The 27,343-nt window shown below is 35.8% G+C and overlaps 1 protein-coding gene across 1 annotated transcript; it reads left to right on the top strand.

Annotated features, from left to right (window-relative positions):
- Positions 1 to 426: 426 nt before the first annotated feature.
- Positions 427 to 4,267, top strand: LOC145101676 (TMV resistance protein N-like). Its single transcript, XM_079038931.1, has 4 exons — positions 427 to 1,031; positions 1,265 to 2,357; positions 2,454 to 2,759; positions 2,844 to 4,267. The coding sequence occupies exons 1-4, from the start codon at positions 553 to 555 to the stop codon at positions 3,903 to 3,905; spliced, it is 2,940 nt and encodes a 979-aa protein (XP_078895057.1). The 5' UTR covers positions 427 to 552; the 3' UTR covers positions 3,906 to 4,267.
- Positions 4,268 to 27,343: the final 23,076 nt, after the last annotated feature.

Genomic DNA, 27,343 nt, shown 5'->3' on the forward strand with positions numbered 1-27,343 from the left:
TTTCAAATCACAACTAAATAATTTTTTTCGCTTCATGTGTAAAATTGGGTAATATTATAATTATATGTCGTTTTAAAATATTTTGGTTTTTGAAAACCGAATTATAAAAACCGATCCAACCGAATTGTAATTGGATCGGATCGGATCGAATTTGAATTTAGTTTGGACTATTCGGATCCATGTTTTGAAAACCGAAAATCAATTTGGATTCATTTGATTTGATGGGATCAAACTGATCCATCCAAAGGAACACCCTAATATTTATCCCATCATTTAAATACTTAAATGCAAAAGAGAATGACTAAATGCAAAATTTTAACAAACACAAGGAGGATTTCTATAATTTTTTTTTCTTATTATAATTTGGTGAGGCATTTGAAACCTGTTAGAAAGTTCGTTGATGTGTACTTTATATTATTCTTATCCGAAAGGGAATATTGAGATCGGATTGTCTGCAGGTTCACATCCGATCCCTAGTTTCTTTGCAATTATTGCGTAAAATTCCTCACAATAAAGATTCAATATATGTAAGATTTATCAAGAAATCTTTCAATGGCGTCTTCCGCCTCATCATCATCCGTTCAGAAGATCTTTAAGTATCATGTGTTCTTAAGCTTTAGTGGTGAAGACACGCGTAAGACGTTTGTTGATCATCTTTACGCTTCTCTTACACGACAAGGTATTCACACCTTCAAGGATAGTGAGGAACTCGAGAAAGGAAAAAAGATCGATGAGCTCTTTAAAGCTGTTGAAGAGTCAAAGCTCTTTATCATTGTTTTCTCCAAAAACTATGCATCTTCTTCTTGGTGCTTGAAGGAGGTTGCGAAGATCATGGAGTGCCAGGATTCGATCGAACAGATAGCTTACCCGCTCTTTTATGATGTGGAGCCCACTGACGTACGCAGACAAAGTGGACCAGTTGGAGCAGCCTTCGCCAAACATAACACCAGCGAACAGGCTGGGAAATGGAAAGAGGCTCTGAAAGAAGCAGGCAATCTGGTAGGATGGGATTTGAAAGAGATTGCTAATGGGTAATTCCTTTATCATATCTCTGCATTACTATTCTTTCATTTGGGTATTTCTAACATAGGTTCATCTTGGCATGTATGTTGTATTGTCAAATTCTAATTTAAAGCTTAGTCAGATAGATGAAACATGAAATATGCGTATGCTGTTAGTATGTGAATTTGGTTGTTTGTAGACCTGAAACTCATTGGTTATGTGGGCTGTTGAGCAAGTTACTTGAATCTTCTTTAATCTACAGGCATGAAGCTGAAGCCATCGATCAAATTGTTGGAGAAGTTTCACTCAAGTTACGTTCCATACGTTTGAGCAATGATGAAAATCTAATAGGCATGGAATCCCGAATGCGAGATCTGGAGTCGTCTTTAGAGATTGGCTTGAACAATGATGTCATCATGATCGGGATAAAGGGGATGGGGGGCATTGGGAAGACAACTTTGGCCAAAGCTATTTTCGATAAAGTATCATTCCAATTTGAAGGTATATGCTTTGTTGAGAACGTGAGGGAAGCTTCAAAAACACCACGGGGTTTACTGTCATTGCAACAACAAGTCCTTTCAGATGTATTAAAAGATGGAAACAAGCATAATTCTCATGATGGAAAATTTATGATGGAAACAAGGCTGCGCTTTAAAAAAGTGCTTCTTGTTCTAGACGATGTGGATCGTAAAGAGCAGCTTGAGGCGTTAGCTGGTGCTTTGAATTGGTTTAAGGACGGAAGTAGAATTATCATTACAACAAGAGACAAGCAAGTGCTGAAAGCACACTCAGTGAATAGGATTTATGATGTCAACTTATTGTCGAAGGAGGAAGCAATTAGCCTCTTCAATAGGTATGCATTTGAGAGATATGCTCCAATGCAAAGGTATGAAGAGCTGTCACTAAAAGTTGTACATTATGCTGATGGTCTTCCTTTAACTATCAAAGTTTTGGGTTCTTCTCTGCGTGGTAAAGAAGAGCTTGAATGGGTAGATGCACTAAAAAGGCTAGAAAAGATTCCGTGTCAAGAAACTCTAAAAAAATTGGAAATAAGCTATACCAGTCTAGAGGATGATCACAAGGAAATATTTCTAGATGTTGCATGTTTCATGAAGGGGTTGCAGAAAGAGGATGCAATTAGAATACTTGAAAGCTGTGGATTACATGCTATATATGGTTTATCAGTTCTTGAACAAAAATCCCTCATAACTATTTCAAATCAGCGTTTGGCTGTGCATGATAGCATAGAAGAATTGGGCAGGAATTTAGTTCAACGAACTCACCCCCGCAAGCCCAACAAACACAGCCGACTGTGGGATCGCGAGGAAATTGAAGTCTTATTATCTGAGGATATGGTAAGTATCAAATTTACTTATAACATGGAAAAAACGAACACATTTTTATTAGTTATAACACTGGTTTCATTGCGACGACTTAATTTTGGATTACAGGGTACTAAAGCAACAACATGCATACGACTCGAGCAGGTGGAACTGCATCCGGAAATCGTTATGAAAGGCCTTGGAAACCTGAAGAAACTTAGAGTTCTTCTGGTTTCTGAGAGAGAAAATGAGTGTTCTCCTAGTGATTGGAAGTTTGATCAAGCCAAACAATACTTTTCAAATGCATTACAGTTTCTAAGTTGGGAGGGTTACCCTCTTCGGTCTTTACCCCAAACATTTAGAGCAAATAATCTTGTTGGACTTGAATTGCCTAGAAGCAGAATCACAAACCTTTGGGAAAGAGGAGATGAAAAGGTACAATGGTTACTTTACAACTATTTGTTAGTACATACTACATACAGCAATAGTCATCTTACATTTCTTCTTTTTGCATGATAGGTACTTAAGAAGCTGAGGTTCCTCGACCTTAGTTATTCAAAATTGAGGACCCTTGACCTTGGGCTGACTTGTAATCTCGAGAGGTTAGATCTTAAAGGATGTCATGATTTGAAAGAACTTCATGTGCCCGATGGATGTCTAGGAAAGCTCGTCTATTTAAACTTAATTGGTTGTTCAAAGTTTAAAAAATCTTTTTTGTTTGTGAAAGGGTTGGAATCACTGAAGCTTCTTTCTTTATCTAAGTTAGAGCTGACTGTGGAGTTACATGAATCCCAAAGGTACTCCTACGACAATTTGCCAAAGCTTCGGTTTACATGTATCTATTCTGAAGAAGAGCCCTTACCGATCGGAAATGGTCAGAAGTCTGTTTATCTAGATCTTCAGCCTCGCAAAAAACTTGAGTGTCTTTCTGGAAGCATTTGTGGTTTACAACACCTTAGGCACCTTACATTGAAGGGCTGTATTCCAGAGGTGCCCAATGACCTTGACCGGTTAGAATACTTAGCGAAGCTCAATTTGTTGTCCACAGACATTAAATGTCTTCCGGATAACATATGTTTATTGAAACATCTGAGATCTTTCAAACTTGAATCTTGTCTGCTTCTTGAAGAGTTACCCAAGGATCTTGGCCAATTAGAATGTTTGGAGAAGCTAAGTTTGTTGTCTACAGGCATTAGACGTCTTCCAGATAGCATATGTATGTTGAAATGTTTGAGATCTCTCAAAGTTAAATCTTGTTTGCTTCTTGAGGAGGTACCCGAGGCGCTTGGCCAATTAGTATGCTTAGAGAAGCTAAACTTGTTTTCTTCACGTATTAGGAGTCTTCCAGGTAGCATTTGTATGCTGAAACATCTGAAATCTCTAGATCTTGAATCTTGTGGACTCCTTGAGAAGTTACCCGAGGATCTTGGGCAATTAGAATGCTTAGAGAAGCTGATCCTAAAAAAGTGTGCATCATTAGAAGATATTCCAAGTAGCATCTGTAAGATGAAACGTTTGAGATGTTTCCATCTCCCCTTTTGTAACCAGGTGGAGAAATCACCGAGGAACTTGGAAGTTTAGAGTTTTTAATAGAGTTGCATATAAAGTGTACAGGAATAAGCTGAAATTGAAACCTTCTGCCATACACAAGCTGCGAGTAACACACGGGTTCCAAGTTTGTACAAAATTAAGGAGATCATTCACACAGAACCATCTTAAGAGGCATTTATAATAAATTGTCTTATATTAAAGACCGTTGGCCATTCATGAAATAGTTTGAAGTTTTAATGATTAGAGCACTCCATTTCTACTCTTTATGTATTAATATATTTTGCTTCACATTTTGCAATTATAATCATTTTTTATTGAAATTTAAGCCTACGGTAGCTCGATCGCCATTTGTGTTAACATAAGGGTTCAAGTTGAAACAGAGGACATCCAAAATTGAGAGTTCAATGAGAGACGTAAAGAAGGTGAAAAGTCTAATTATTATTCAATAGATAAACTTTATCATTATGAGATATTATGAGATGTCAAGTTGGCATTTAATTCATTTGTAGTTCAATGGACATTGAACTTTTGAATGAGAAAAAAAAAGTTTTTTAAATCTTAAATATTATCAACTAGCTTTTGTAATGTTTCACTAAACATTGTGGAGTTCAGTGCATAAGAAAAAAGTCTTAGAGATGTATGGAATGTACAAAGATGATGTTACAGTCTATTAAACTCTATTGAGTTAAAATGCATTATGGGTCGAATTAGTCGGTCTCTAAACCCGTTGAAACGGTTATATTGAACTGTTAAAAACCGATTTTGATGGGAAAGACTATTTTTGACAAGGAAAAGCTGATAGTGAATTTTATTTACTAAGCGATTGTGAGAGTGATGCACTTGAAACTCCAAAGTCTTAAAATCCTTGATTTGGTTTGATCTTGATATTAGGACTGGCAATCGTGTCGTGTTCGGGTTTGTGGGTCAAAATATGTCAACCCAAACACAACCCATTTAAATATACGGATCACGGGTTGGCGGGTTTGGAACATAAACCAATATATGACCCGCCAACCCATTTATTTATACGGATTCACAAGTTGGTGGGTTTATGGGTCATATTTGGGTTCGTGGATCTGAATTTTAGACATTTAAGTCTTAAACATCCAAATGAAAATTAAAAACATTCATAGAAACATATTACAGACTTAGCCTTATAGGTTACGACTTATAATTTTAGACCATTCATCACAAGTCAAAATGTCAAATAGTCAAATGGTCTATCAATCAATGATATATGTTATATAATACTTATTAAATATTAATATTTGATACATAAATACATTTAAAAAAAAAATAATTTTTTATTAAGAATATAAACGGGTTGGCGGGTCCCATTTATTTTTTGAGAAAACCCACATATGACCCGTTTAATAAACGGGTTGGCGGGTTAGCGGATTGGCGGGTTGAAAAACTCAACCCAAACCTATTTATTTTCTGTCGTGTCGCGGGTCATGTCACGGGTCGTGTCGAGAATTGTCAGCCCTACTTGATATGTATGTATTAATCTAAAACTATATTTTGTTTTGATATTATTTATGTTTCTTTTTAATATATTTGGATAGACGTAAAATTATTGTTGTGTTTTATCTAATGCATGATTGATCAAAAATTTATTTTATGTGTATTTTAAATGTTTGAACTTGTAGACATCAAATGTTTGAACTTATTTTATGTGTATTTTAAATGTTTGTTTTGATATTATTTTATTCCACCATCGCCACCACCCGCCACCCACCGAACCACCACCACCACCCGTAACCAGCACCCCACCATCACCACCCCCACCACTCATCTCCACCACCCATAACCACCAACACCCGCTTTAACAACCCATCACTACACCTACCATCACCACCAAACCCACCACCCACCACCATCACCACTCGCCACCCCCACTACCACCACCCACAACTAACACCACCCATCACATCCACCACCACCTGCCTCAACCACCACCCATCACCATCACCTCACTCACCACCCACTACCATCTGTCACCACCATCCCTACCACTAACTAACACCCACCAACATCATCCCCAACTACCATAATCACCACACATCACCTACCACCACCGTCACCACCAAGCATCACCATATACCACTACCACCAATCACCACCACCCGCTATCACCCATCCATTAACATCACCACCACCGACCCACCTACCATAACCACTACCATCCACCACCCCACCTGTCAACCCACCACCTTTTACCACTACCATCTACCACCTATCACCACCCATAACCACCACAAATCAATTATCACCCACAACCCTCGTTACCCATGACCCGGCACCACCACCCACCCACCACTACCACCCATCACCACTACACCCTATCTTCACCACTCATCGCCACCACACGACCACCACCCACTACCTACAATCATTAACGTTGTATGTGTTTAAAAACATAAAATGGCATAAATCATGTGTGCTTATATGGACTTTTTTTATATGTATTTAATCATATAAATCACATGTGATTAGATGCATATAATCACGTATGAATAGATGCATATAATCACGTATGATTATATGTAGATAATCGCATATGGTTTATATAAACAACATTCGTTAAACACAAATATTTTCCAAATAAATCACATATGATTAAATATGTGTAATCACGTGTGATTAAATCATATGTGATTAGATACATATAATCACATGTGATTAGATTTTTTTTAATCAAATATGATTCAATTTAACAAAGAAAAATTATTGAATTGAGAACGTGACAGTGAATCTTCTCCAGAAAAACCATATGTGATTGGATATATATATATATATATATATATATATATATATATATATATATATATATATATATATATAATCAAACATGTGGATAATATTTATTTCCATGGTTTCAATTTAATAATTGGTCTTATGTATTTTATCATATGTGACTATATGTATTTAATCACATATGATTTATGTGGATAATATTTGTTTTTGCGTCCTTAATTCAATTGTTGTTCGAGTGTACATAATCACATGTGATAATATGTATCTAATCAAATATGATATGCATATACAAGATTCTTTTTTCTAATTAAAATCATATGTGATTAGATGTATTTAATCACATGTGATTAAATGTATTTAATCACATATGATTAAAGTGGGCAAAGAACAATTACTGAATCGAGAACGCAAAACGAATCTTGTCCAAATAAATCATATGTGGTTATATATATATATATATATATATATATATATATATATATATATATATATATATATCCAATCACATATGTTTTAAATGAATAAGATTTGATTTTATTTTCTTATTCAACAGTTTTTCTCGTGTTTATAATCATATGTGCTCATATGTATTTAATCACATATAAGTTATGTGGACAAAAAAAATCGCGTTCTAAATTTAATAACGTTCTTAAGTATTTAATCATATGTGATTATATGTGGTTAATTATATGATTTATATGGACAACATTTGTTTTCATGTTTTCAGTTCAATAATATTCTCGTCTATTTAATCATATGTGATTATATATATTAAATCACGTATGATTTATGTGGAAAAGATTCGCTTTGATGTTTTCAGTTCAATAATTTTTCATGTGTATTTAATCACATATGATTAAATTGGATAAAGAACAATTATTGAATCGAAAATGTGAATATGAATCTTGTCTAGATAAATCATGTGTGATTAGATACATATAATCACATGTGATTATATGTATCCAATCATATATGATTTATAAAAACAATATTCATTTTTGTGTTTTCACTTCACTAATTCTTCTCATGTATTTAATCATGATAGCTTCATTTTATTTACTTCTTTTTATAGTTTATTTTAGCACATTTCATTCGCATTTTAGTTAACTTCCATGCATATTTTCCCTTTTGTTATTTTTATGACCATTTCGGGGTACTTTCTAGTTTCTTGAGCATTATTGCAGATTTTCTTAGAAACTAGCGGGGCGGCACTCTTGGGAGGCGATTGGGCTTGAAGGGAATTATGGATTTCGTGCTTGATGGCTATGAAGGTGATTCATGGGGTGGACTTGTCAATTGCTTGAAGGCTTGGAAGAATTGAGCTTTAAATTTGAAAGACGCGGGAGAATTCTTGAGTGTGCAAGATCAATATTTGGGAGTTTGCGGAAGTTTTGAGTGATGTGGATAGAGAAATTGGGCTTTAATTGAAGAAATATTGAATAAAAATGGGCTAGGAGCTGATTGGATTCGAACTGGGCCAATGGATTAGCTGTGGGGGCCCAAAACTTGAAGAAGCCCAAAAATCCCATCAGAGCCCGCGGCCCGCGTATGATTCCCCGCGGCCCGCGTGGTTTCCTGACAAGGGAAATTTCGGGATTTTCTCTAGAGCTCTATATTGGGAAGGTTGGTGAGCCTCTTCAGCCTTATCTTGAAGGTCCGAGTTTGACTTATTCTCTCTGGTGTTTGGAGTGTTTTTGAAGGCCAAGAACACCTCAAGAACATCTTGATTTCACCTCTTGATTATTGTAAAATGTTTGGTACAATTTCATCTAACTTTGTTTCTTTGAGTTTAGTCATGCTTGGCTAAACTAATCTTGGTTGACTTTTTGTTGAATCCTTTGAACTTTTGTTGAATGTTGAAGAATCCAAGAACTTGTTCTTAAATCTTTATGGAAATGTTTTGTGTTTTATCATATTATCACTACTAGTATGATTTTATTCATGAGTTTAAATGTGTTTGTGGTGATTAGTTGGCTAATTTCTTGATTAAGTAAATGATCCTCAAATTAGCAAGCAACAAATGATTTTTGTGTTGTTTTTGCTTCACACAATCATAAAAACATTTCCTCCAACATGGTGGTGAAAGCATTTGACCCCTCTTGGATTTGGTGACTTTTTAGTTCTTAATCCTAGTTGACTTTCACTAATTACATGCTATTTTGAATTAGTGACTTTGACTAAGGAAATTGTTATGAGCTTCTCTAGCCATTTCAACAATTAAGAAAAGTCTAGGTAATCTCAAGCTCCTTGGATTACTATAGCCAAATTAAGGATTTAAGTCAAAGTATTGCACCATTGGATTCTAATGATATGTTCATCAAAAGTCAAAGTGAGGAAACTTTAAGTCAACCATCTCTCCCTTATTGATTTTATATCAAACCCTTATTTTTGTTGAAATTGTCTATTTAATTCATAGTTAATTCTAGTTTGTTTCAAGTATTTCAAAACACCAACCCCCCCCCCCCCCATTTTATTTTTATTGTTATTTTACAAGTATTTTTACAAAGAGATTTTTCATAGAATTATAAATTGAACCAATCTCCGTGGATTCGATCTCTTTACCACTATACACTATTTTAGTGTGTAATATTTAGGGTTATTATTTGTGTTGGCCTCGACAACCACCAAATTTTTAGCGCCGTTGCCGGGGATTGGTTTATTTTTAATCAATTTGTTTCTCTATGCCTAGATCTCAGCGTACAGGTGACTTGATTTACAACCCAGAAATTGAAAAAGAAGCAAAGCGTTTGGCGAAGGAAAAATGAGTTGAACGTGGTCAAACTTCTAACCCCCACGGGGACCCGGAGGTTGAAACCGCTTCATTAAGTAATATAGAACCCGATTCTAGTCCCGACCCTCGCCAAGAAACTCCCGAAACACCACCCCTACAACAAAACCCACCCATTATTGAACCAATTGCAATGGCGGACGAAGGAGAAGTTCCCGAAAGAACTTTGAGGCAAATGATGGAGACCAATGTTACACAAACTCCAACCGGTATCAATTACCTGGTTTTGGAAGGAGGCTCGGAGTTGAAGTCAAGTTTAGTCCATCATCTACCAACTTTTCATGGATTGGAGAATGAAGACCCTCATAAGCATTTGAAGATGTTCCACATTATTTGCACTAGCATGAAGCCACAAGGGTCAACCGATGACCAAATCAAGCTAAGGGCATTCCCCTTTTCATTGGCCGATAGAGCAAAAGATTGGTTATTCTATCTTCCACCGGGGTCGATCAACTCATGGACCGACATGGCAAGAGCTTTCCTTGATAAATTCTATCCCGCCTCAAGAGTCTCAAGTCTTAGAAATGAGATTTGTGGAATCCGCCAAGGTCAAAATAAGACTTTCCATGATTATTGGGAGAGGTTCAACAACTTGTGCTATAATTGCCCACAACACCAAATTCTGGAACAACTCCTCATTCAACACTTCTATGAGGGATTGTTGCCAATGGAGACAAGACTAGTTGATGCCTCAAGTGGTGGAGATGTCTTTAGTAAAACCCCACAACAAACAAGACAACTTTTCAACACCATAGCCGCAAATTCACAACATTTTGGCCCACGCCAAGACATGAAGAGAGACACACAACACAAAGTCAATGAAGTGGGAACATCAAATCTTGAGTCTCAAATAAAAGATCTAACCTCCGTTGTCCAAAAGCTAGCCATGAGACAAACTCCAAAAGTGATGGTTTGTGGAATATGTGCAACAATGGGACATCCTACGGATATGTGTCCCATCCTTCAAGAAGATGCGGAACATGTGAATGCCACGGGAGAGTTCCAAAACTACCACAACAAACCATCCGGTTACCAAAATACATATAATTCGAGTTGGAAGCCAAATCCCAACATGAGCTACAACTCAATACCATTGCCTCAAAATGCATTGGTTAGACCGTCCTATCCACCACCACAACCTCAATACCAACATCAACAACCACACTATCAACCCAAACCGCACCTTCCACATCATCATCAACAACCTCCTCAATCTCAACCAAGTAGCTCCGAAATGTCTCTTGAATACATTGTCAAATCTCTAGCCACTAGTACCCAACAATTCCAAAAAGAGACAAGGACTAGTATCTCCAACCTTGAAGCACAAATGGTAAACTCCCTTCTCAAACCAAAAAGAACCCAAATGTCAATGTGGTGACGTTGAGAAGTGGCAAACAAGCCGGAGAAAGTATTTCAAAGAAGAAGCCAAGGGAAGAAGAGGAAGAAATAGAGATCATTCCCATTGAAGAACCTACAGTCAAGAACGATGCATAAGCCGGAGTTCCAAAGAAGTCTACCCTTCTAGTAACACCAATAGCCACTCAACCACCGTTCCCCTCCCGACTTGCAACTTCAAAGAAGAATATGGAAGAGAAAGAGATTTTGGACACCTTCCGAAAGGTGGAAATAAACATCCCTCTACTTGATGCGATCAAGCAAATTTCGAGATATGCAAATTTCTTGAAAGAACTTTGCACCGACAAGAGAAAGTTGAAGGGAAATGAGAAAATTTTGATGAATGAAAACGCATCTGCGGTTTTACAAAGGAAACTTCCACTCAAATGCAAAGATCCTGGAATGTTCACTTTTAGTAGTGCTATGCTTGATCTTGGTGCCTCTATCAATGTCATGCCCTATTCAGTGTATGAATCATTGAATGTCGGGCCCTTAAGTGAAACCGGTGTCATAATCTCTCTTGCGGATAAATCAAGTGTCTTTCCTAGAGGCGTTTTGGAAGATGTCCTAGTGCAAATGAACCAATTGGTCTTCCCGGCGGATTTCTATGTGACTGATCTAGATGAGCAAGTGTCCTCCAAATCGGCTCTAATCTTGCTTGGGAGACCATTTTTGAAGACGGCTAGGATGAAGATCGATGTGTATGCGGAAAGTTTGACAATGAAGTTTGATGGTGAAATAATAAGTTTTAATATTTATGATGCCATGAGATATCCTAGTGATGTTTCATCTTTGTACTTTTTTGATGTTGTCGAGCCAATTACTCAAGAATTGTTCGAGTTATCTAACGGTGATATATTGGAGATGATCTTAAGCAAAGGATTCGATTGTGGGAAGCTAGCCGACCAATTAAAGCTTTATTCTTTGGATCCGGAAGTTGAGAAGTTGGTAAATAAAATGGAGATGAAGAAATCCACAAGATTAGATGTCAAGCAAGTTGAATTGCCCCCAACTCATACAAAATTGCCCCCATCCCTTGTTCAACCACCTGAATTGGAATTGAAGGTCTTACCTCAACACTTGAAGTATGCCTATTTGGGAAAGAATGAAACCCTTCCAGTTATCATTTCAACTCACTTAACCGAATTTGAAGAAGAACAACTCGTCAAGGTGTTGAAGGAGCATAAAGAAGCCATGGGTTGGACGATTGCGAATATCAAGGGATTGAGCCCCTCCACTTGTATGCATAAGATCTTAATGGGGGATGAATGCAAGCCGAGACGGGACGCAAAAAGAAGGCTGAATCCGCCAATGATGGAAGTGGTCAAGAAAGAGATTTTGAAGCTCCTAGATGCGGGGATGATCTATCCAATCTCGGATAGCAAGTGGGTGAGCCCGGTACAAGTCGTTCCAAAGAAGATGGGAATCACGGTGGTCGAAAACAACAAAGGTATGATGGTCCCCACCCGTGTGCAAAACGGGTGGAGAGTATGTATTGACTACCGCAAACTCAATGCAAGCACACAAAAAGATCATTTTCCATTGCCTTTCATCGACCAAATGTTAGAAAGGTTTGCAGGGAAATACCATTATTGTTGTCTAGACGGGTATTCCGGTTTTCAACAAATCCCGGTGGCACCGGAGGACCAAGAAAAGACAACTTTTACATGTCCATTTGGCACTTTCGCATACCGTAGAATGCCATTCGGATTGTGTAATGCCCCGGCCACTTTCCAACGTTGTATGGTTAGTATCTTTTCGGAATACGTTGAAAACATAATTGAGGTTTTTATGGACGATTTCACGGTATATGGCAACTCCTTTCAAGAGTGTTTGACCAATCTCACCAAAATTTTAAAAAGATGCATTAAAACAAATTTGGTTTTAAATTTTGAAAAATGCCATTTCATGGTGAGTCAAGGTCTCATTTTGGGTCACATTGTGTCTAAAAAGGGAATTGAGGTAGATAAGGCCAAAATTGATGTTATTCAAAGCTTACCTTACCCGACTTGTGTTCAGGAAGTTCGTTCTTTTTTGGGCCATGCAGGTTTCTACCGAAGGTTCATCAAGGATTTTTCAAAGATAACAAGACCAATGTGCCAACTCTTGAAAAAGGAGGTTTATTTCGAGTTCAACGAGGCGTGCAAAGAAGCTTTTGACAAGCTCAAAGAGTTGCTTACATCCGCTCCCATTATGCAAGAACCAAATTGGGATCTCCCCTTTGAGATCATGTGTGATGCAGCAACTATGTGATAGGCTCCGTTTTGGGTCAAAAGAATGGGAGGGCCTCCCACGTGATCTATTATGCATCAAGGACACTAGACAATGCTCAAAGCAACTACTCTACCACGGCGAAGGAGCTATTAGCCATAGTGTTTGCTTTGGAGAAGTTTCCACAATATCTACTTGGCACCAAAGTCATAGTGTATTCGGATCATGCGGCTCTCAAGTACTTGATGACAAAGAAAGATGCAAAGCCGAGACTCATCCGTTTGATCCTACTGTTACAAGAATTTGACTTGGAAATCCGGGATAAGAGCGGATGCGAGAACCTTGTGGCCGATCATCTAAGCTGGATCACTTCAAATGAAACTCCTCTCCCGTTGCGGGACGAGTTTCCAGATGAGCATCTCTTTTCCCTTACTCAATCTATTCCTTGGTATGCCGATATCGTTAACTTTTTGGTCACGAAAAGGTATCCGAACACATTCACACTTGCTCAAAAAGACAAGCTCAAAAGTGATGCAAAATACTATGTGTGGGATGAGCCTTATTTGTGGAAACATTGTCCCGATCAAATCATTAGGCGATGTGTACCCCAACAAGAGCATCAATCTATTTTGAAATTCTGTCATGAATTTGCTTGTGGGGGACACTTCGGACCTAGCCGAACCTTGAGAAAGGTTCTTGAATGTGGACTATTTTGGCCAACCATGTCACGCGACTGCTACTTGTTTTGCAAAAGTTGTGAACGGTGTCAAATGACAGGAAACATTTCGCAAAAGAACCAAATGCCCCAAAATCCAATCCTTGTTTGTGAAAATTTTGACGTATGGGGGATTGATTTCATGGGCCCATTTCCTGTTTCATTTGGCAACGTTTACATCTTGCTCGCGGTTGACTATGTTTCTAAATGGGTTGAAGCCAAAGCCACAAGATCGAATGATGCCAAAACGGTTATCGAGTTTTTAAAATCTAATGTGTTTGTGAGATTTGGTGTGCCTAGAGCTTTGATTAGTGATAGAGGGACGCACTTTTGCAACAAAATGATGGAAGCTTTATTGAAAAAGTACAACGTGACCCATCGTGTCTCTACCGCCTACCACCCTCAAACGAATGGTCAAGCGGAGGTCTCGAATCGTGAAGTGAAGTCTATTCTAGAGAAAATGGTGAATCCGACAAGGAAGGATTGGAGTCTGAGACTAGACGATGCCTTATGGGCCTATCGGACCGATTATAAGACCCCGATAGGAATGTCGCCCTTCAGATTGGTTTTTGGGAAACCATGTCATATTCCCGTCGAATTAGAGCACCGTGCATTTTGGGCGGTCAAGCAATGCAATTTCAACATTGACAAGGTGGGAAGGCATAGGAAACTTCAACTCTAAGAGCTAGAAGAATTGAGAAACGACTCCTATGAAAACGCAAGGATTTACAAGGAGAAAACGAAGCTCTTCCACAACAAGTCCATCACCCGGAAGCATTGTGAAACGGGTCATAGGGTCTTACTATACCATTCACGATTGAAGTTATTTCCAGGCAAGCTAAGGTCAAGATGGATTGGACCTTTTGTTGTGATAAAGACCTTTGACCATGGGGCGGTAGAAATTCAAAGCGAAAAGACGGGACAAATTTTCAAAGTCAATGGGCATCGGTTGAAGCCATTCTATGAAGGTTTTAGTGCTAATGCTCTTGAAATCATCCATTTGGATGTCCCGATGTGTTGAAGCAAGCCAGGAAGACGTCTCGCCAAAGACGTTAAAGAAGGGCATTTTTGGAAAGCAATGTGCTTTCACCATTTTTCAAATTCAAATAAATCATTTTGCAAAGCGTTTTTTTTTGGATTCAAATAAATTTTTGAAAGGTTTCACCAATCGTTCCCCGTTTTACTCCAAATTTTGTCAATTTTTTTGATACCGGGCCTTACGGGGATCGTTTTGGCTTAAAAATCAAGGTTTTTTTGGAAAAATCTCATTTTTGATGTGTAGGCATACCCGCGGCCCGCGTAAGATGCTTGAAGGATTACCCGCGACCCGCTTAGGTCGAAAGATCAGATTGTTGAACAACACCCGCGACCAGCCCGTGGCCCGAGCCCAGCCCGCGTGAAAGGTCAGAAGGTTCAGAAGGTTTTCTAGCAAATAGACGCGGCCAGCACGCGACCCGCGTCCAGCCCGCGTAGGCCAAAGCTCAAACTTCATTCAGTACCTACGGCCAACCCGCGACCCGCGCCCGGCCCACGTGGATTTTCGAAGAAACTTGGAAATTTTTTTCGAGAAATCAGTTCCCGCGGCCAGCCAGCGGCTCGGGTTCCACCCGCGCGGCTTCCTTTCTTGTTCGTTGTTGACAGGTCCATTTTTGGGGACTAGACGCGGCCAACACGCGGCCCGCGCCCAGCCCGCATGTTGGTCGCTTGACTGTTTCCTTGGAGCTGTTGACTGCCTTGACTTTCGTTGACCAAGAGGTTTAATGAGTTGACCAACATTGACCCGGATTTGACCTTCCTTGACCAAGGATTAAACACCTCCAGCACCCTTCTTCTTCATTCTAACCTAACAAATTCCTCCATTCTCTCTCCAGAAGCTCAAGAACACTAAACCCACTTCTCACAAAAATCCATTTTCTCGGAGTTCTACCGGTCGGAATCTCGCAAATGCACCGCCATTCTTCTCCATTTTTCATCCTCTACAAACCCCACCCAAATTCCGGTCCGATATGTAGCCGGAATTCCGGGCGCCACCGCCACCCACCACCACCTTCTTTCGCGTTTTCCGGCCAATTCCGGCCACCATTGGAGAATTCAAGCACGGGGTTTTGTTTCTCTCATCAAGAGCTTTCTAGCCATACCAATCTTCCCGCAAAAACTCACAAAAAATTTCCATCTAATTCCGGGTGCCGCCACTCCATTCGCCGGAAAGTCATCTTGAAGCTAGTTTGTGGGGTTGTTTTAGTGATTAAAGCGTCAAATATGGAGCAAAATTGCAAGCTTGGGGTATGTCTTGATGAAATCTTTTTGGTGGCACTAGTTCATCCCGGGTCTAAGAAATTGGGTAATCTCATTCCTTTAACTTGATTGTTTACATCCCAATTTCCCATTTGTTGTTGGTATTGTGTGCCTTTGTTGTGGCTGAAATCTTTTGCTACCTAACTGGGGTGCTCGATGGAGTCCAAACGTTATTTAACAACATCGGGTGGGGTCAATTCCTCTATAACCGCGTCGCCACCTATGTTGAACTTACCTTGGAACTTCTTGCCACATTCAATCCTGAGGAGGAAGCCAAAACTGTCACCTTCCAAATGCTCGGTGAGAAACGATCCCTACTGCATCGGGTCGTGAACGCCCTGATGGGCACTCCAGTGGACAACCTATATTACCAACATGACCCATGGCCCAGAAACTTCAATGAGCATTACTTTTGGCAACAAATTACCAACGAGCCACAATATTCATCGTCTTCGTCAAAGGCCTCCTCCTTAATCCACCCATGTTTGCGCCTAGCGCATCGAGTTCTCACATGCACCATTTTTGCCCGCTCCGAAGTGGGACAAATTTCAAAGGCGGAATTATTTTTTCTTTGGTGCATGACTCGTGAGAACGGTCTGCAGCCTGATTTTGCCTCATTTTTCTTCACCAAGTGTTACAATCTCACAACTATGGACAAAGGAGACATTTTTATTGGGGGATTAATCACCCTCATTGCATCCCGGCCACCGCTTAAACTTCATCTCTCTACTCTTCCATTCGAGAAGGCTTCCGGCCCCTCTAGCCTTGACGGCAACGCACTTCGCCGAATGCAACTCATCCGGGATTCGGTCGTCGGTCCCATGTGGATCCTTGACAACCAACCATACCTCATTCTCCCCCATGAGTATATAGGGAGTTTTGAGCCGACCGATCCCGAGCAATGGATCATTCCATCAGACTACCCTCCACCTGTAGATGATGAGGATGACCAGTTTCAGCCTGCACAGCAATTCGTCGGGCCTCAGTTTCAGCCGCAGCAGGGGGACACGAATTACATCTTTATGCTCCACACATGGTCATTTTCACACTTAGGCCATTCGGATTATATCATTACCCTTTAGGTTCCACTTACACACCTTTAGGAACCAAATTTTGAGTCAAAGGGTTTCTTGTTGAAAATTTCGATAGTTAATACATTACCTTCAAGTATTAAAAAAAAAGCAAAAAGAAGCATGCAAATTTTCAGTTGCAACTATCTTAGATAGGTGGCCGGTTCAATTATTGAACAAATTTCCCAACATCTTGGTCACCCGGCGTTTGATATTCATTTGTATAGGTCTGTTTTATTGTATATAGATTAAGTTGTTTTTTTTTCGCAAATTGGTGATGTTAGAGAGACTGTCGAGTCGGATACTACGGGAGGTTTGGGCCAACACTAAGTGAACCGATTCCTACAACGGTGCCGGATCGATTAAACCTAGTTACACATGAGAGAAACCGCAAAATGTGAGAACAGAGTGTGCACTTAAAGAAGAGCTCCACCCGAGCCCATCTAGTTGCTTTCTCCCTACTACAGATGTGGGGGCCCAAAACTTGAAGAAGCCCAAAAATCCCGTCAAAGCCCGCGGCCCGCATAAGATTCCCCGCGGCCCACATGGATTCCTGACAAGGGCAATTTCGGGATTTTATCTAGAGCTCTATATTGGGAAGGTTGGTGTGCCTCTTCAGCCTTATCTTGAAGGTCCGAGTTTGACTTATTCTCTCTAGAGTTTGGAGTGCTTTTGAAGGCCAAGAACACCTCAAGAACATCTTGATTTCACCTCTTGATTATTGTAAAATGTTTGGTACAATTTCATCTAACTTTGTTTCTTTGAGTTTAGTCATGCTTGGCTAAACTAATCTTGGTTGACTTTTTGTTGAATCCTTTGAACTTTTGTTGAATGTTGAAGAATCCAAGAACTTGTTCTTAAATCTTTATGGAAATGTTTTGTGTTTTATCATATTATCACTACTAGTATGTTTTTATTCATAAGTTTAAATGTGTTTTGGTGATTAGTTGGCTAATTTCTTGATTAAGTAAATGATCCTCAAATTAGCAAGCAACAAATGATTTTTGTGTTGTTTTTGCTTCACACAATCATAAAAACATTTCCTCCAACATGGTGGTGAAAGCATTTGACCCCTCTTGGATTTGGTGACTTTTTGGTTCTTAATGCTAGTTGACTTTCACTAATTACATGCTATTTGGAATTAATGACTTTGACTAAGGAAATTGTTATGATCTTCTCTAGCCATTTCAACAATTAAGAAAAGTCTAGGTAATCTCAAGCTCCTTGGATTATTATAGCAAAATTAAGGATTTAAGTCAAAGTATTGCACCATTGGATTCTAATGATATGTTTATCAAAAGTCAAAGTGAGGAAACTTTAAGTCAACCATCTCTCCCTTATTGATTTTACATCAAACCATTATTTTTGTTGAAATTGTCTATTTAATTCATAGTTAATTCTAGTTTATTTCAAGTATTTCAAAACACCAAAACCCCCCATTTTATTTTTATTGTTATTTTACAAGTATTTTTACAAAGAGATTTTTCATAGAGTTATAAATTGAACCAATCTCCGTGGATTCGATCCCTTTACCACTATACACTATTTTAGTGTGTAATATTTAGGGTTATTATTTGTGTTGGCCTTGACAACCACCAAATCACATGTGATCAAATAAATATAATCACATATGATTAAACCAAACACCTACTACCCACCGACCTACCCACCACCTCCACCGTCACCAACCACCACCTATAACTACCCACCACCCATTTTATTTATATTTAATTTAAAACACCAAAAAAAATTATTGGATCGAGACTCCGAAAACAAATCTTAAGTGGTTGGTGGTGTTTTGTGGGTAGAGGTAGTTGGTGTGTGGTATGTGGTGGGTAGCGGTGGTGGGTGGGTAGGTGGTGGGTGGTAGTGGTAGTGGTAGTAGTGGGTGGTAGTGGTAGGTGTTTGTGGTTGGTGATGGGTTTAATCACTTGTATTTAATTATATACGATTTATGTGGGCAATATTTATTTTCACGTCGATTCAATAAAAAAACAACTAGTGTATTTAATCACATGAGATTTACCACATTTGATTTATCACATGTGATTTTATGTATTTAACCACATATGATTAATATGGACAATGAACAAGTATTGAATCGAGAACACAAAAATGAATCATGTGTTTAAAAATCATTCGTGATTAAATACACATGAACAGTTATTGTATCGAGAACGTAAAATGAATCTTGTACGTATAAATTATATGTGATTAGATACATATAATCACATATGATTATATGTGTTTAATTACATATGATTATGTGGACAATAATTCTAATTTTATCACTTTCAAGTTTATATGTTTAAGTGCTATATGTATGTAAACAAGAAAACCACAATTACTTGCTTGAAAATAAATCTACTTCATTCCAATAATTTATATTTTTACAAATCACTAATGCTAAATATAATGATGAGAATGTGAAATAGGCTCGTTTCAATTTTGTTTTTAGCTTATCATACAATATAAGGGTTAGGTAGAGTTAGATAATATATAGTTTCTGGAAAAAATATACTAACCTTTTAAATAATGATAAATTTTAGTAATGAATCGTTATATTCACATATGTTTTGTTTCTTGCAAGACCAATGATAGACCAATGATGTTGCAACTATCATATTTAAAGTCAAAAATTTTCTACATATATGTGTTTTGTTTCCTTAAAGTTGCAGGACTAATTATTCTATAACTACTATTAAATAATTTATCTAAAAATGATTCATAAATATGCACAAAATATATGGAACCAGATGTCAATACTCCTTCAAATAGATAACAATATCATAGCTTCCATGCCAAGTAATTGACCCTTGCAAAAGTGATTGGTATCCTAATTATTACCTATAGAAATATTCCATTAGGAGAAAGCGAATACCTTAGACTTCATGTGTGTCTCAACTTCCAATTAAGATACCCATATGCAACATTATTTTGAAATATTCCAGTCAAAGAATTTGGTTTTTTGTTACCACTATAAGATGATGCCATTACTTTTCATTTATAACTATTTTTTCCATCATATCAACAAGAATATGACCAGGATTCCTCTGTCTTACTTGTAGAAGACATGTTATAATCATTTTAAGTTGTACTACATTATGAAAGTAAAATAAGTAATGTTAACAACAAGGTATGTGTCACACCCCGCTAAAGCGGAAATATGGAGTGTGGCAGTATAAAGGGTTTCATAGTAAAAGTTAAAAAACAATTTCAACCATAGTATTAAAAATGATTACAATCTTACAATGAGTTTGAACAACTTTTTAAAAGAAATTACAATGTATTTTAAAGTCAACACACGCAAATTCTCTTACAAGTGTTGTGTCTCTACGTGCCTCTTACTAGATGATTCCTGAAAAAGCATGTAAACGAGCATCAATTATAAAAATAGCTCGTGAGTACTCACAGGTTTATAACATAATATAGTTTGAAGTCATGATAATCAGAATGTTGATAACAGATTCCATAAACCAACGTTCATTGCTAAAATAAGTAAATAAGTTTTCATGAATGGAAGTTCGTTGCTAAAACGAGTAATAAAGTTTCCATAAATAGAAGTTCGTTGCTAATATGAGAAACAAAGTTTTTTTCTCAAATGAGTAAACATGTTCACTACTACAAAGAGCAAACAAGTTCGTTGCTACAAAGAGCAAACAAGTTCATTGCTAAGACAAGTAAATAAGTTTCCAATAATAAAAGTTCGTTGCTATATTGAGAAACAAAGATTGTTGCTATAATAGTAATCTAGTTTGTATGTAAATAAGCAAAAAATGAGTTCACAACCAAGCCTATGACTAATGCCCTATCAAGATCTATGCTTATCGTTCCAGAGATTAATATGGTATCATACACTGAAGCAATCGAGTGAGTGAGGAGTTGTCAATTCCTAATGTTGTTATCCATAATGACCATTAGCTCAAAGAGTTAATGGTTGCAGTAAAATGAAAGGGAATTAAGACGATACGGCCTCATGTTTCAAGTTGCATAAACATACATAGCAAAATATAGCAATCAAGTTTGATAAAATTCAATTTAAATACAACGAACAATAAATAGTTTTTCAGGCATGCTTTTCCACCCCAAAACATAAAACTGAAAATAGGGGGATGCGTTGATACTCACGATTCATTGAGATGATGCAAATGATGCATTGAACTACGTTCTAGTTGTACCACTATCGTTTCCTACAACGATGTTACACACTAATGAGTCTCTAATCGAAATCTAATACTAGTATACTTACTAGTACAATAGAATTATGCTAATATTATGTCAAAATTTAATATTGTTAAGTTACAAACATTTTTCTGTGGAACTTAGATTTATATAAACCAATTTGTTGTATAACAAATTCAAGTGAAAAATCTCATTTTTGGCAATGTTAATTGAAGTGTAACTATAACATTTTGGAAAGTGTTTCAAATGGTTAAATATTTAAAACTAAAGCAAATAAGTTATAAAATTTCCCAAACTTGGTATTTCAGTTTTAATTGAAGACAAATACATTAAAATAAATTTTCTTGAATTTTTGATCTGTCTAACTATTTTTCATCTATTTAATTCATTGAAAACATCATAAAACTTGGGGAAAATAGTAAATAATTACAGAAAATTATTATATTTGTTGTGTTACTGCTTCATATATTCCTTAAACTAATAAAATTATTAAATGCCAATTTTGATCAATAAAACCCGGTTTTATAATTTAATAATCTTTTGTACCAAGAAATTTTAATTAAATACAAAAATGTGGTGAAAATCACCAAACTCTTTATTTGTGTTTAAACTGAAGTGATGGACTTCCATAAAAGTTTCCATGAATTTTATATATGTATAGATATTTTTCCTTTATTTAATTTCTCAAATCAACAAAAATTCGAAATAAATAGAAAAAGTTTATAAAATTCTCCAAACATTTTTTACCACTTTTGGTTAACATATATAAGCTGGGAAAAATATCAAAGTAGTTTTTCAAACAATTTAACTATTTTTCATCGTTTTATTCATTTAAATAAACACAAATTTGTATAAAATTAATAAACAGTAGGTGAAATTCAATAAACTTTTTATTTATGATTTATATATAATATAAGATATTCTTATTAAGTTTCATAATTTTTGGACAAGTGTAGCCATTTTTCATCAACTTAATCCTTTAAACATTCATTAAATCGGGAAAAATAATAAATTATCTTGGAAAATTTTGAGATTTTAGGCAGAGAGTATTTATTATTTCCAAAAGATGTAAAAATTATCAAATATGGTTTTGGACATTTCATGACTATATTTTACAATTTATTTCTCTTCAACCAAAATAAATTTGAATTCAACCGAAAATAATTATAGAAATGCATTCAACTTTATGAAACCTCTTTAATCAGTTCATAAGTCATATCAGAAATTTACCAGAATTTATTGACTAGAAAAACTATTTTATGTGAATTATTTCTCTATTTTCTTTCAAAAATTACAATAAATTGATAAAAGTGTGTTCTTTTTTGAAAATTTGCATGTCTTCGTATTTTGTTGTTTGGATTCTGGGAGAAATTGGATTTGAGCAAAAAAATGAGTATTAGATATTTATTTATGAATAAATCATTTATAAGCATTCTTAACAATGTACTTTGATAATCATGCCTTTAAGCTTGATGTTCATCACATGCATTATGATTTGAAGACCATGTATGAACTTATTTTGTTCAAAATGATGTTTCTAAATGAAGAACTTGAATGCATGTGGTTCTGAATCTTTAAAACTTGTAAAACTCAAGTTGGTGGATTTGATTTATGTTTTGATCATTGGATTTCACCTTCTAACAACATGCATGTTGTTTTTGGGTGAAATCCTACCACAATTATCATCAAATTTGACATGAATGAACATGCATGTGAATAATCTCAAAGAAAAGTGTTTATGGAGAAGAAAAATGCAAGGAAACTTGATATTTTTGAAAGAAAAATGAACAAAATATAAGGAAATTCATTTTACCTTGAAGATCAACTTCAAATGATGAATATTGTTGAGTAAAATGAGGGATGTTTGCTGTAAATTTCATGGGTTTTGAAGCTAATTCATAGAGGGAGAGAATGGGGGTTTTATAGAAGAGAAAAGAGAGAAAATAGAGATTCTATCTCTCCAGATAGCTCATCTCTCTCGTCATCTCTTTGGGGTTGTACTCTACCAAAATCGTCCACCAAAATACTGAGATGCTTATGAACTCATGAAGAATTGAATGTAAAAATATCTCCTATTATTCTGCTTCTAATTTCGAATTTGCTAGAGAGAAGTGAGAGAGAAGTTTTTAGATAGAGATGTAAAGAAGTGGAGTGAGGGAATAAGTAAAATGATTACGGTTAGGGAAGAGGTGACTTGGGGGAAGAAATATGAACGTGATTTTGAGGAGAGAGGGAGTATTTTCCAGAATTAATTTTTTATTTATATAATTTATAAAGTTTGGGGGTTATGTTTATAAAATATAAAATACTGTATTAAATTTTATGACAGTTTAGCTCTTCTGTTCATAAGTAAGCTAATGTTTATAAATTATTGTACATATTATAATTTAGTTCTCATGACATATGTAAATAATTAAAGATGTTATATATAATATAATTTTTTGGGGGAAGTTTAGATTTATAAAACTTGCATTTATTTTATAAAATTTTGAGACTTGCTATAAAGTTTGTGCATTTTGGAATATTACAATGAATGTAGTATATCTGGGATTGTTTTGAACCAAATAATATTTGTTAACACCATAATGAATTGAGACCATAATGAATTGAGTTTAATATTTGAAAAATCAAATTTCTAAAAATAAAATAATTATATTTTGTAGAAAGTTACATAGTTAATTGAAATCAGATTATTGACATTTTATGTAGTGGTTTCGAGATTCAAGTGAATTTGATGAATAAATTATACTAGTCCTGGTTTCAACTTTGACTTAAGTTTCTATGAGACTTTGACCTAATTTCTACTTCTATGTCAAGTGCATGATGTGTCTACATGGTTCACGCAAAGATGTTCAAGTCAAGGAATGACCCAAATATGGATAGTCATTACAGTTAAGTAGTTGTAGAATTCACACACCAATGTGAAATCTAAGTACACTATCCTTTGATTCTACTTGTTTTCAAGTTTCTAGTAGGTTATAACATAGCTCCTAGTTACAAAGTCTAGTATGTGTCATGCATATATGTGCAACTAAGTTTATTCAAATCTATAACTATCCTAAATTTTGACGGTTGTCATAGTCTCCCTCGGTTGAAAGAATCTTCTCCTGAAACTCAACTCGTGACATATTCTATTAGGACTTAGTCGAATACAATTGTATAGTTGGAGAGGTGGTGACTTGAAGAGCTCATTGATTATTTTGGGCTTATTTCTCAAGAGAAGATCCCAACTTTTTAGCTATAATCAAATTAGTGTTTCCCTAATTCGAGTTCTACAGTCTAGATTGTGGGAAATTTGGTTCATGGAATCATGATCCAACCATGGCGACATAGGCGAAAAAGATTATGTAGTTAGATATTATCTGAATTAAGAGAGTGCTATAAGTTTTGCTGAAGCACCAACTGCATTGAGCGTTAAGTCCGCATTGATCCTTAAGTCGTGTTCTAAATCAACACTAAGTGTAAATTTGCCACCTAATAAATAAGAGATTAGAAACAATTTGTTCACTTCTGGGTTAGCTACTAAATCTAGAAAAGATATATTCTGAAATAAGAAGGGGTAGCACGAATGAAAGAGAAGCGATCATGGGTAAGTTTCTAAAGATACGTACTAAGGGTAGACAATGAAGTTTCGGTATATCTCAAATGTAAAGGTTATTTAAGTCCCGTCTACCAAAGAAATTATGAAATGGCCAAAGATTTCTGAAGCTATATTTACTACTACCGTTACTCTCTCTACAATAAAATCTTATTCGAAATATATATATATATATATATATATATATATATATATATATATATATATATATATTGTAACAATTGGTAAAAATAGGAACGATCGTACGATGCTATGTTTTGATTATTAAGCAATATTAGTATTTTATTAAGAATGGTTGAAGGAATTTAACCTCTTTTATTTAAATAAGTTATTGTGAAATATAAAACAAGTAACTATTGATAAATTTCGTTATGATGTATGACTACAAACCATCACCGGTTTGTGAAATTAGCATATAACATCATTTAAACGCAACAAACTTAATTTTTGTATCAACATGTCTCTAGTTGATAAGTAAGTTAGGTTCTATGTAAAACGTTTGCTTAATAGATGTGAAGGATCTAAATTTGACAAATATACGAACCAAAGTGACAAAACGTGTTTAACGATAAAAGTTAACCGGTTAAATGACACGAGATTATACATTGCTCAATAAATTTTATATTTAAATAAATTAAAATATAAAATGAATTATTATAAGGTATAATTAAAATGTATTTAAGTGTTTTTGAATAAAAAGAATAAAACATAAACATTAAAGTTCAAATACACAAAAACTACATTGTTATTTTATACTAAGTATACATGTATGTATTTGTATATATGTATTATTATCTAGTGAATGACTAGTTATGGGTCATGAATTAAAGTGATTTCATGTAAGGAATATGATTTCTAAATCAATTAAGATAAGAGAATTGGTGGAGATATGTGCCAACTTAACTAATAAGTGCTTAATCACTTAAGACATTTTACTAAGAATGCTTCTTAATCCCTCTTCTAATTTTCGAGATTAAGACCTTCCCTCTCCTTAACTAGAACTCCTAACTAACTAAATAACTAGTAGTTAGTTAGTTAACTAACTCTATCTCTAAGCAACCACCCAAGCAAGTGGCTAGACAAGATCACATCACTTAAACTCACATCCCATCACAAGCTAGTCTAGGTTTTGTCCCCTTATCCTCTTCCACTCTTTCCTCCTTCATAATCACGAAATTTCATCTTCATTTTACCCTCATTTGACCAGCCAATACTCCAGGGAATTACTCTCAACCTTCATCTCATTTTCAAGCACAAGAACTTCTTTCCAAAGCCATCAAAACCATGAACTAAAGAGCTACTGTCCCTTTTGTGTTTCAGCCACCATTTCACCCATCTACACCTTCCTTTTGCTTGATATTTTTACCACCAAATACCCCTGGAAGTTACTTGTTATGATACTCAAAATTATTGATTCAAAACAGTGAGTAGACTACCCTTTTTCTTGCTCTTTTGCTACGAAATTTCGTGACAGCAACATAGCCAAAAGAGTGGCTGTTTTGGAGCATCAAACCAACAACCAAAAGTTCATCTTCAACCTTCCATTCTTTAAGTATTCACATAAGGTGAGTTCGTAACCCTACATTTTCATGTTTTCTTCAAGTTTTAAGGGGGGGGGGGGGAATATAAGTTAGAACACTAAACATAACTTAAATTTAAATGACAGCTTTCTATAGAAAAGTTGAGTCCTGTTCACGGACTGTTTTGACCATCATAAACTTAATATCATTCAAAACTGTACAATATGAAAATAGTTCAAGTTTTTACCTTTCTAATGACTACTCGCACGCATTCATACGATTTTTCTACAATTTATGGCGATTTTTATAAAACTGCCTGTCATTTCAGAAGTGATTTCGGACCAGTCTGTGAAGATGTTCATTTTCACACTAGTTTGAGACCACTAAAAATCATAATAAAAATTAGGAACAAAGTAGACTCATTTTATAAAATCTCAGAGGTGACGGATTCAGTTTTTGACTTACGTGGATTTTTCTATGAGTTTTCTAAAAATAGGGACAGTAAAGGGTAAAACTGTCAAAAGTAGTTTATAGATTTATTAACACCTTCTAACATTTTTGAGCAATGTTTATACATTAAGGAAGTTAAATCATTTAAATATGTTTAATTACCATTTTTACAAAAGTGATAAGTACAAAAAGGTCTTTAGTATCAAACTTAAGGATTATTTCATGCAAAGTTTCTAATAAAAATGTAAGAATATGAACAACAATTACGAAACATACCAAATCATCTTTTAAAATTTATACATATATATAACCATATACATATATATGTTTTGTTTACAAACTTGTCTTCTACATCGAAAATATACATATATATGTTTTGTTTACAAACTTGTCTTCTACATCGAAAATATACATATATATGTTTTGTTTACAAACTTGTCTTCTACATCAAAAATTACACTTTTCATAACAAGTGAACATTTTACTA

This window comes from Lactuca serriola, chromosome 4, assembly GCF_051521515.1.
Source record: "Lactuca serriola cultivar US96UC23 chromosome 4, Lser_US96UC23_V15, whole genome shotgun sequence".
Taxonomy (NCBI): Eukaryota; Viridiplantae; Streptophyta; class Magnoliopsida; order Asterales; family Asteraceae; genus Lactuca; species Lactuca serriola.

Coding starts and splice junctions, on each gene's coding strand:
- LOC145101676 (XM_079038931.1), top strand. CDS start 553: ATGGCGTCTTCCGCCTCATCATCATCCGTTCAGAAGATCTTTAAGTAT. Junction 2,358..2,453: donor TCTTATTATCTGAGGATATG/GTAAGTATCAAA, acceptor TTTGGATTACAG/GGTACTAAAGCAACAACATG. Junction 2,760..2,843: donor GGGAAAGAGGAGATGAAAAG/GTACAATGGTTA, acceptor TTTGCATGATAG/GTACTTAAGAAGCTGAGGTT.